Below are 11,181 nucleotides of genomic sequence, written 5' to 3' on the forward strand. Positions count from 1 at the left end.
TCCTCAGTGCCCCCGGGCCCCGCCCTCCCACACTGCCACCTCACACCCTGGCCTGGCTCCAGCTCCTGCCCCTCTCACACTGGCTGCCCCCTCCTTCCACCCCCTGCACGCACCCCAGCTCCAGCTCCTGGCATGTGCCTGTGCTCCTCTGGCTCTGACACGTGGCATAACTCACGCTGCTGGGTGCTCCTAATGGAGCCCCTCCAGTTGTAGAACACAAGTCCTGTTTCACCGGGGAATCCTCCGTGGTCCCCTGGCCTTTCAGGAAACCTCTTCAGTGCCATGGCTACTCTGCAGGATGGATTGTCATCTGGAATATTCACGTGCTCTAGCAATGGTGCTGGGGGTTTCCACGAGCTTCACAGATGTTTCAGAGTTTTGGTGGCAGCAGGAACCAGCTGTGTCCTGGGCAGGCCAACCCCTAAAGGTTTTCCAAGAGAGACGGCGCCAACAGCACTCTGTGTCTCCTCCATTCCCAACACCCAACCTCCTCTAGCCAATACAGTGTCCCTTGGGAATATCTGCTTGGCCGTGATCCTGGATCACCCTACAAATAGTCACGGCAGCAAACAGACAAGGACAGAGAAAGCTCCCAGGTCTTTGAGATGAGCACACATGGAGCAGGCTGAGCCTCCTCCACCCCTACAGGAGGTGCCCTCCTGTGCCTGAGAAGCTGCAGGTTGAGCTGCCAGCAGGGAAGGGAGGGAGACCTGTGTGTTCATAATACACAGGGCCTCATGGGGGGAGCTGTGCCTGCTGCTCCGCAGCCACCCATGGGTTGTACCAGGTGTCAGGGTCAGAGGGAAAAGGAGGGCTATGGCCAGGGGTGCCCAGAGAGCTAGAGCCAATCAGGATAAAAGTTGTTGGGCAAGGCAGCTTTGGTGAAAGAGTGCCCTAGTAGTGGATGGTTCCAATCCATCAACCTCTAGGTATGGGCCCAGCACGCTCCCACTGCGCCACTCTGCTCCTGCCAGGTTTAGCTGTCACTGCCCCCTGTCTGGCCTGATGGTGCCAGGCACTGCCAGACCTTGCTCCCTCCCTTCCTCTCTGTTTGGCCCTGGACACACTTTTGTCGTTCCTAGACAGGTTAAGCTTTCTGAATGAACTGTGTACATGATTTTAGACCTTTGCCAGTGGTACCTGGTTTTGCCCAAAGCCCCTGATGTGTATTATTTTTTAAGTATTCAATATGGCAAGCAAGAAAAACTATGAAGAATCAGTCCTGCAAACATCTATCCAGAGACCAGATCCTTCTGGTGGTGGTCTGACAGCATGATGGCAAGGTGTCAAAAGCCTTTGTCTGGAATTATGCTCCTGTTTACAAAATACAGTCACAGCCTGCTCTAAACTGCCAGTCCCAAGGACTGTTGATATGGCTGCCATTTATGCCTTTGAAAATTGGACCAAAGATTTAGCAATTATGTTAATAATATAGAGTGTTGCAAAATGATATAAATTATGTAACCCTAAAAATGGCAAGAAATAGTACCATAAGAGTTTATATTATTGGCCTTTTTTGGTTTTTTTCTGCTTTTGTCTAGTTTATTCTGGAAATGGAAGATTTCTTTTGGTAGATGTCTGCTTGTGTGCTGCTCACCTGAAGCACTTCCCATGATGGCATAGAAACTCAGTTTAAAACACAGGTGAAAAACTAAGTGACATGAATTCAAGACTGAAGTATTCAACACTGAATCAACTCCAGCAAAGCCAACCTTTGTATCCTGGAAAGACAAGTTGAACAAGCGGAACAAAAGAAAACTCTTGTACCAGTGCATCACAGCTGGGAAACGTCACAGAGAAAACACTAGTGTTCTCCTATTGTGAAAGGTTTGACTTGCACCCACCTCCCTGACTGTGCCCCAGGCAGGTCTGATGCTACTTCTGCTCTGTGCTGAGCCCTGGCTTTCTCATTTGTGTGAATTCTCTCATTTGTGTAAATTCTCTCATTCCTGTGCATGCAAATGTCTGGTGGCCTGGCTTTGCTGGCTGCCAGGCTCTCACCCAGAGCTCTCTCACTCCAGCTCCTCAGGAGGACAGGACAGGGGGAGAAAATGAGATGAAAAATCTCATGGGTCAACAGAAAGACAGGGAGGTCATTGACTGATTACCATGTGGGCAAACCAGACTGATTTGGGGGAAAATTAACTTACTTCCTTGCAAATCAAAATTAATTGGATGGTGAGAAACAAAGCCAAAACCACATCACCTTGCCTCTACCTTCCCCTTTTTCCTGGGCTCCATTTCATGGTATTTTTATTGATGATCTGGACAAGGTGTTGAGTGTGCCTTCAGTAAATCTGCAGACAAAATGGGGGGGAGTATGGATCTGCTGGAGGACAGGAAGGCTCTGCAGAGGGATCTGGACAGGCTGGATTGATGGGCTGAGGCCAATGGTTTGAGGCTCAACGAGGTAAATTGCTGGGTCCTGTGCTTATGTCACACCAAGTGCCTTGGAACACTCCAGCCCCTCATGACAAGAGCGACATTGAGGGGCTGGAACCTGTCCAGGGAAGCAAATGGAGCTGTGGAAGGGTCTGGAGCACCAGGAACAATTAAGGGAGGGTCAGCCTGGAGTAAAGGAGGCTCAGGGGGTACCTTCTTGCTCTCCACAACTCCCTGATGTGAGACTGTAGTCAGGTGGGGGTCAGGCTCTGCTCCCAAGCATCAAGCAATAGAAGAAGAGCAACTGGCCTCATGTTGTGCCAGGGGAGTTTTAGATTGGATATTAGCAAAAAATTCTTCACTGAAAGGGTTGTCATGCACTGGCACAGGCTGCACAGGCAGTCACCATCCCTGGAGAGATTTAAAAGATGTGTGGATGTGACACTTGGGGGTATGACTTACTGGTGACCTTGGTAGTGCTGGATTAATGGTTGGACTTGAAGATCTTAAAGGTTCTTTGGAACCTAAAGGATTCTATGATTCATTCCTGAAACTTTTATCTCCTCCCTTTACTGACCAGTGGGGGGTTGTGGTAAGTTCATAACAATTTGCCTTTGCTGATTCTTCCTCCACCCATTTTTCCACTGCTCCAGCGTACATCCTCTCTGGGGTAGCAGTCCTCCAGGATAAATCTGCTCCAGTGTGGGCTGTCTCCAGGCCACAGTTCTTTTGGGGAATGGTCTACGTACAGGATTCAGGCAGGGAGAAGAGCCCTGGGGCTGAAGATCAGGGGCTGAAGCTGTGTGGTCGGACTTGCACGTGGTCTAGTCATCCAGCCCATCTTGCTGCTGGGCCTGGCAAGCTTCCACCCTCGTAAATACACAAGCTATGTGAGCATAACCTTAAAATTAGTTTTGCCTTGCTCTACCTCTGCATTTCTATAAGTACAACTGGTTGTTCTAGTTTTTGCTCTTTTGTCAAAATAAAACAGTGAACACCTGCAGTTTCCTTTCATATTGAGATGATTTTGGTTTCTTTTGCAGTAGCTGAGAACAGTTGCTCCATCATCCTCCCCTGAGCCTCCAGGGCTCCTGGCCTCTGCTTGTCTCTTCAGAGAATTCCTGCAGTGTGTGGTGGTGCGTGTTTGTGCACGCCTGGGTGTGGGTGGAAGTGTTTTGGTTGGCCTCTGCTAGTATGTTCTAAAACCGTGGATAATAAAAAAGATTAAGTAACATATGATTTCATCATACCAACAAGTTGCTGTCTGGAGACCTGATCCTACTGGGAAAATATGAAAATTCAAATAGCCCCAACAGTTAGCTATAAGAGCCTTTTGAATCAGAGAAGAGATGCTTCCTCTTAGAGAGGAAAACAAAGGGATTTGTTGGGTTTTTTTTCTTTCATTCTCTTTATTCATAATTTCTCTTTCTCTCTGCCTTTGGAATTATTTCTCCTCTTGAAGACAGAGAGAAAACTCCACAACTTTTTGTAACATAAGGTAATATTTAATTTTCTGTTCCTCCTTCTTAGTTGGTTCCTAAGGCAAAACCAAAACATACTTGTGTTTCCATGGTTAATTTTTCTAATTGGCACCTGGAGCTGTATTAGATTCTACAAGAGAAATCTATCCCACCTTTAAGCACCAGCAATGTGGATTTTTACATCTGAATTACTCACTCATCCAAAAGAAACCAAAACATCTCTGGCCTTAGTATGTTATTTTCAATGTTTATGATGGAGAAACTTTATATTGACAGTACATTTGCTTATTTCTATTGCCTGTAGAAAACTTTGGCAACTGTAGCTGCTTATTTTGCTGATAAATGTGCGGAACAAATCAATCACAGTGTCTGTATTTTCTCATCTCCTCATTTCTCTTTCAACATTGTTAAGGAAAAGAAAAAGGCATTTTCAGAAATTCTGAAAACCCAGATTCCAAAAATCTCAAGCTATTTTATCGTTATTACTGATGCAGTATAGCTGTTGTGTAGGTAGCAAGAGTTTTCCTTCATCTGGGTAGAAGCCAAATCCCACTGGACATATAGATATTTTCATGAGAGTCCAAGCAATTTATTTTCATTATTTGTTTGGAATTTTTGTCTTATCTCATACATGTGAACCTTGTAGAGAAAATGTTAGTCCTTCATTCTCTTAGAGTAAAACTAAACTCCAGGTCTTGTGGGCCACATTATCTTAATCCCGATGGTGTAAATACAGAAAAAAAAATTATGATTCTATTATTGTTTTTATGTGTCTTTCAAAATCAGCCAAGGTTTTTTTTGCTAAAACAGTCCAGGAAGTTTCCCAGACAAATAATTCTCTTAGCAGATTTGATGAGATGGCAAATTCCCAGAAAAAGGAAGCAAGGGGTAGATGCTGCTGACTACTTTTATGTGGGCAGCCATGTCTATGCTGAGCATCTTTTTATTCCCCAGAGCTTATTTTATATAAAAACTCAGAATGTGGATTTTATATGATTTGACAAAACAAACAAACACTTCTAGCAACCTAAACTTGTTTAGGTTTGGATTGTACTTTTGCAGGGTTGAAATGAAATAATGTATGTAGGTCACTTCTGCTAGAGTCAACCCAGCAGGTAGAAAGCCATAGAATCTCCATATCATCTGTCTTAGAGCACCAATAATTAAATTAATTTCAGTTAATTCTAGCTATCCAAAAATCTGGTATTTGCATATTGCATACTCACTTCATTAATAAGTATACCACCATTCCTTGCATCCTTGAACATCCACGTTAGAAGGAAAAAAATTCTGCATCTGTCTTGTGGTATCTTTCTCATCATTAAATATGAAGTGATTCTAAGATCCCTGGCTCCCATTTAGATGTCCATAGACATTTAGATGCTGAAGTTAACTGAGAGAAATCCAGCCCATCCGAAGTCTAATTCTGCTGTCTCATCAAAAATGCTTCTGTCACTCTTAAGGTGAGCTGCCCTTTGGAGGTATCAATTTCTTTCTGTATAAAATGAACACAGAATGGTCATTTGAAATTTGTATGTCTGTCTTCTGTTCACCTAATTTCAGGAAGACAAATCCCAGCCTATTACTGTTAAAGATGATTTTGAACAGGTTCTCCAGCATAGATTTTTTTTCACAGGGGTCACTCGTATCCAGTCCAAGTTTCATGACATGTTTTAAACCCCATTTTGCTGCAACTGTAAATATTTCTTAGTCCACAAGTCTGTCTCCAGCTGCTAATCCTTTTGTAGTGTGGTGTGCTTTTTTCTCTTTTAGGATGAGACCTGTTGAGGAAATGAAGCTGGGGAACCAAACCGTCACTATTCACTTCTTACTTTTGGGGTTTGCCTTCCATGGCAAGATGCAGGTACTGTTTTTCACACTGATTTCCATTGCGTTTGTGGCCATCTTGATAGGGAACTCTCTTAACTGTTTGGTCACAACCACTGACTCTGTCCTACACATGCCCATGTACTACTTCCTGAAGAACCTTGCCTTGACAGAGATCTGCTACAGGCTGAGCATTATCCCCAAGATGCTCATGATTCTGCTGATGGAGGAAAAAATTATTTCCTTCACAGCTTGTGCATTGCAGCTCAACTGCGTTATCCTTTTTGTCACCTGTGAGTGTTTCTTCTGGAGTGCAATGGCTTGTGACCGGCAAGTGGCAATATGTCATCCTTTGCAATATGCCACCACGATGAATAGGGATCTCTGTGTCAGGATGACCCTTGGGTCTTGGCTGTCTGGTGCCCCTGTGGCTCTGAGCTTCCCCACATGGTTCTTCTCTCTGCCCTTCTGTGGGAGAAACATGGTCAATCATTTCTTTTGTGATATTTTCCCTGTGTTAACATTGCTGTGTGCAGACACAGCCTTGTTTGAACTACTGGTTTTTATTGCTGTTGTCATAATAGTGATGATTCCTTTTTCTCTGATAGCCATCTCTTACCTTCACATTATCCATGCTGTTCTTCAGATACCACCGGCCGTGGGCCAGAGAAAACCCTTTTCCACATGTGCAGCTCACCTGCTGGTGGTGGCTCTTTTCTACAGCACAGCTGGCATCATCCACCTGCAACCCAAGGCCAGCTTCTCATCCAACATGAAGAAAACGGTTTCCCTGTCCTACACAGTTATCACCCCGATGCTCAACTCCATCATCTACGGCTTGAGAAATCAGGAATTCAAGCAAAACCTGAAGAGATGCACTGACGAGTGATTCCTTAGGAAGCAGGTGGCTGTTTTTTCTGTCCAGGTGATGGATTCCTTGTAGCTGCACAGAACATGAGAGTTCCCCTCCTAAAAGTTAAATGAAATTTAAGAATAAAGTGAAATTCCTTTCAAAGAGACCTGTGCTGTTTTAGCAATCTTTTGCTCTTAAATCCATACAATATTTTTTTACTCAGCATGTTAGAATACAGTATAGCTGTACCTCTGACCTTGCAAACGAGTAGACCTGAGTCAGTGTAGGAACACTACAAAAGTGGATTATAAAACTCTTATCCTCCCCCACCAATCATTATACTTTTATCTCCCTAAGTGTATAAAATCTCTGTCATGGGAATAAGAAAATTTTTTTCCTCTCTGACAAAGCAAAAGGGATAACCTGAAACTCTCACCACCACCATCTCCACCCCCAAAAAGCCCTCAAAAAATTCATTACTGAGTTGAGAAAAAAGTTAAAACTTTATGATTGGAGGGAAGGAGACGTCTCTCCTGGAGTGTCCTTCCTACTGATGTGAGAGACTAGATCTAAGTCTAGACTTAATCTCATTTTTTTTCCTCTCAGAGCAAAGACTGCTTTCACAAACTAGTAACTTGCTCAGTTCAAACTGGAAAAGGTAAAGTGAAACATTGCCAGATACCTGCAGTAGCTTTGTTCAATTTTTACCCCTCTCACATAGACTAAAAGCAAGCTATGGGAGGGGACTGTTCATAACTCACTGAACCTGATATTTCTGACTGATCCTTCTCCTGGCTTGCCAGATGGAGAGTTCATGAAAGCAAAATGTGACCTTTTTATTTTCTCTCTGCTTATTTCAATGCCTGTACCAGTCTTGCTTGTATCTGAGAAGAATTTTCTCCTCGAGTTTGTGTAACTAAAACCTAATTTACCGTCTCTTAGACTAGAAGTAATAAAGACACCGTATTACAAACACAAAAAGACACTATGTATTTTCTGTGTATTGGGTGTACAGGGTGAGGTTTTGGTAGGTGGGACCAGCAGCTCATGGAAATCTCGAATTAGAGCAGGTTTATCCTGAAGGATTGCAGACCCAGAGGGGACCCACACTAGAGCAGGAGGGGGAAAATGTGGAGAGGAAGGAGCTGCAGATGCAAACTGTTATGAACAGACTGTAACCCCCCATTCCTCTTACTCCCTGCACAGCCTGGGGCTGGGAGGAGGTAGAACATTTGGGACTGAAGGAGGAAAGTTGAGCCTGGGAAGAATCAGGAGGGTTGGGGGAAGATGTTTTAGTTGTGTCTTTATTTCTCAGCATCCAATTTACTTTGATTGGCAAGGAGGTAAGTTAATTTTTCCCCAAATCATTGTGGTTTACCTGTGATGGTCAGTGATCTCCCTGTCTTTCTGTTGACCCATGAGTGTTTTCATCTTATTTTATTCTTGAGGAGGGGACATCAGAGAATGGCTGGGCAGAGGTCCATCTGCTGTACAAGGTCAACCCACCAAAGTAGTAAAAGTTACAAGGTGACACTTTACCGTGACATAAATCAAGTCTCTCCTGATGGGAGAGAATTTGCTGAAAGTCCTTTCAAGGAGTTTCAAAGATAAACTGAGACTTTTGTTTTAGTTTCAATGCTTCCAGATAGTTGTTTATTAAGTCTTATCAGAGGAACAGAGCCACTAGCATGACCCAGGCACAGCATAGAGCGAAGTAAAGTAGGAGTGAGACTAATTATCAAGATTTACACAGCCTTTTAAAGATATTTTAACCAATAGTAACTAAAAACGTACATTATTTTCACTTTCTTACCAATTATTCAGAAACACGACTAGGAACTGCGGAATTTTCCATCCAATCATTCCAAACCACTTTTACTGCAGAATATGAAGTAATAGAAGAAGAAGGTCTAGAGAACAACAACAATCCTCCATTTTGGTATATTTTACTCTTCTCTATGTACTACAAAGAGAAGCCTAAAACCTCTAAATTCTTCACCCTGGGACAATCTTACATAGTAGTCTATCACCTAATTCACACCACTGTATTTTCTAGTTGTTGTCTGACTGTTGGTAATTTTTTCCAAGGTTTGAAGCTAAAACAGTGTTGTTCAGGGGGTTCAGAACCCTTAAAAACAGGCAGAGAAATATTCTCGGCACTCTGGGTTCCTACAACAAGGGTTGGTAAGAGAGAATTTTGGAAATAAGAAGCAGACAAAATGGTAAATGAAAAGAAAGGTATGGGGTGAGAGGATTTAGTGTGGGGTAGGTATATGGAAAGGTTTGAGCAGGCTACAGAAATGAAAGGTGTGACTGGGATGGTCTGAGGATACCTCAATGTATCAGCTAATGTTGGACCTGAGCATGAATCCAGAGGCTATGGAATAAGAGCTGGCGATGGTACTGTGCCTGGCTGGCATGGTGTCAACTCTCTTCAGAGCCATCCTGATGGTGTGTCCTTGGCATCTGTGGCTCAAACACTGTTGATAAAACATGAATGTTTTTTCTATTGCTGAACAGAGCTGGTACAGAGGCATGGTTTTTTCTCCAGTTCCAAGCCCCACAAAGACCAGTAGGCTGAGTGGGGGACACAGTCAGGACAGCTGACCCAAACTGCCCAAGGGGATATTCCATATCATATTGTATTTTGCTCAGCAATAAAAGCTCCTGGAATGGAGGAGCAAGAGGCCATGTTCATGGTTAAGGTGTTTGTCTTCACAGGCCACAGTTAGACATGCTGAGCCACTGCTTCCTAGGAAGAGACTGCACATCACCTCTGGATGGGAAGCAGTGAATCAACTCCATTTTTTGCTAGTGTGTACAGCTCTTGCTCTTCTTATTAAACTGCCATTATCTTGACCCATGAGTCTTTTCATTCCACTTTGATTTTCTCCCCAGGGAAGAGGGGCGTAGGAAGAGGTAGGATGTTTATACTGTTTCAGGCAGCTTAAGATTAAACTGAGTTACTTTGCATTTTGCAATTAACCCACTTCCTCATACAAGCAGTTTTCCACTTTTCCTTCTGTGTTAAGTAAATACCTTATTCTTGTATAAACATGTCACCGGCTGACATATATAAAAGATCCTCAAGATCTTGTTTGTGGTGTTATGCTGGTGGAACCTGAAGTTTCCACTTCCCATGCCCCCTGACACTGGTTTTCTTTGGACAGTGTGAATTTGTCCCCCAGACATTGGCAGTAGTTGTGAACTACTACTACAGTTGAACAAAGCTAGCAAAGGCCGTATAGAAATAGCCTGTATGGTGAATAAATTAAGCATCTTATTAAGGACATGTGGAAGGGCAGTGCCTGCTCCTTCAGGGTACCTGGTCAAGGACCTTTTTCAATGTGGCAAAGGAAGATAGGAAAGGGAGGAAGCAATGAACAAGAAAGTACAGGAACACAAATCTGACTGTCAAATGATAAGGGAGACAGTGTGGAGAACCAAACCTGGGCTAGCAATAATGTAGTGAAGGGAAAACAGGGATGAACAAAGGGAGGATAGACAGAAAAAAAAGTATAAAATGTCAGGCTGAGCCCTATGCCTCATCCCCACAGTCATTCTCATCATCTTACTAAATCTTTGCAGACCTTTTCTAGCTCCCAGATCCCACCTTAGAGCAGGCCTCGACTATGTCTGTGAGTTCAGGTTCTCCTGGTAAGGCATCTATGATTTTTCTGCACTCCTCGTTCGCGTTATCTCTCACTAACTGCCTTAACAACATGTGCCTTAACCTGTCATCATCAACCTGCTCCTCGAGAGAAGCAGCAACCTTCTCCACGAAAGAGAAATATGACTTGGACCACCCCGAATTATTTCAGTATATCGCTTTCTAGGAGCAGACAACTCTATGGTTTTCAACAGGGCCGTCATGCCAACCAGCTGAGCTTGCTGCAGGATGCTAGGGGGAAAGGTATCCTGGGGATTGGGATCAGAGAAGGGACCAGTCCCCATAAGAGCATCCATCCCCACTGGACGTCTAGGGTCCTCAGCAGGGAGCTGCATATTCCCTAATGCGGCTTTATCAGGCAGCTTTCTCCAGGTAGTCTCAAAAATTGCACATTGTACAGGTTGAAATAGGATTTGACCTAAGTGCCTGATATCAAATGGAGCAAGCAAATCCGTGTTTATCACCCTTATCATTTGCATAACCTCAGCAGAACCAAGCCCGTGTTGTACAACCTTGGATTGCAGATCCTGTGCAACGTTCCAGGCAATTATCTCGTGCTTATCATGCTGGCCTGAATTTGGGAGAGCCTTATACACTGGGAAAGCTTGGATCTCCCCTTTCAGGGAGTCACTACCATCCTGAACTACTGGCACAGCCTGTGGATGCAGTGTAGCAGCTTCCCAATTACTCTCAGAATCCTCAAATCTGCTTGGCATCCCCAGTGCTTCCAATAAATCCCAATCGCCCTCCTCCAGAGCCTGCATCTTAAGTGACTCCCAGAAACGGTTGTAGTGGGTTGGATGCACTGTCACAGTGCAGTCCGGGAAGGTCCAGGGGCAAGACTAGAGCAGCCTTTTCTTTCTCCGCCTGGCTACAGTGGCTTTACACCCCGGGGCCAAAGCCTCCTCTGCCTCACTGCCCGTCGATGAATTGCCGGGTATGAGCAGCTTTGAGGAGCCGTGAATGAA

The 11,181-nt window shown here is 44.2% G+C and overlaps 1 protein-coding gene across 1 annotated transcript; it reads left to right on the forward strand.

Moving 5' to 3' along the window:
- Positions 1 to 3,886: 3,886 nt before the first annotated feature.
- Positions 3,887 to 6,709, forward strand: LOC103613487 (olfactory receptor 10A7-like). Its single transcript, XM_017731095.1, has 3 exons — positions 3,887 to 5,326; positions 5,637 to 5,727; positions 6,337 to 6,709. The coding sequence occupies exons 1-3, from the start codon at positions 5,244 to 5,246 to the stop codon at positions 6,577 to 6,579; spliced, it is 417 nt and encodes a 138-aa protein (XP_017586584.1). The 5' UTR covers positions 3,887 to 5,243; the 3' UTR covers positions 6,580 to 6,709.
- The last annotated feature ends 4,472 nt before the right edge of the window (positions 6,710 to 11,181 follow it).

This window comes from Corvus brachyrhynchos, unplaced genomic scaffold, assembly GCF_000691975.1.
Source record: "Corvus brachyrhynchos isolate BGI_N302 unplaced genomic scaffold, ASM69197v1 scaffold164, whole genome shotgun sequence".
Classification (NCBI taxonomy): domain Eukaryota; kingdom Metazoa; phylum Chordata; class Aves; order Passeriformes; family Corvidae; genus Corvus; species Corvus brachyrhynchos.

What these genes read in the sequence shown, in the direction of transcription:
- LOC103613487 (XM_017731095.1), top strand. Translation starts at nt 5,244, where the DNA reads ATGCTGAAGTTAACTGAGAGAAATCCAGCCCATCCGAAGTCTAATTCT. An exon ending in ATGCTTCTGTCACTCTTAAG is followed by an intron (nt 5,327 to 5,636) that starts GTGAGCTGCCCT and finishes TTTCTCTTTTAG; the next exon opens with GATGAGACCTGTTGAGGAAA. An exon ending in CCTTCCATGGCAAGATGCAG is followed by an intron (nt 5,728 to 6,336) that starts GTACTGTTTTTC and finishes GCTGTTCTTCAG; the next exon opens with ATACCACCGGCCGTGGGCCA.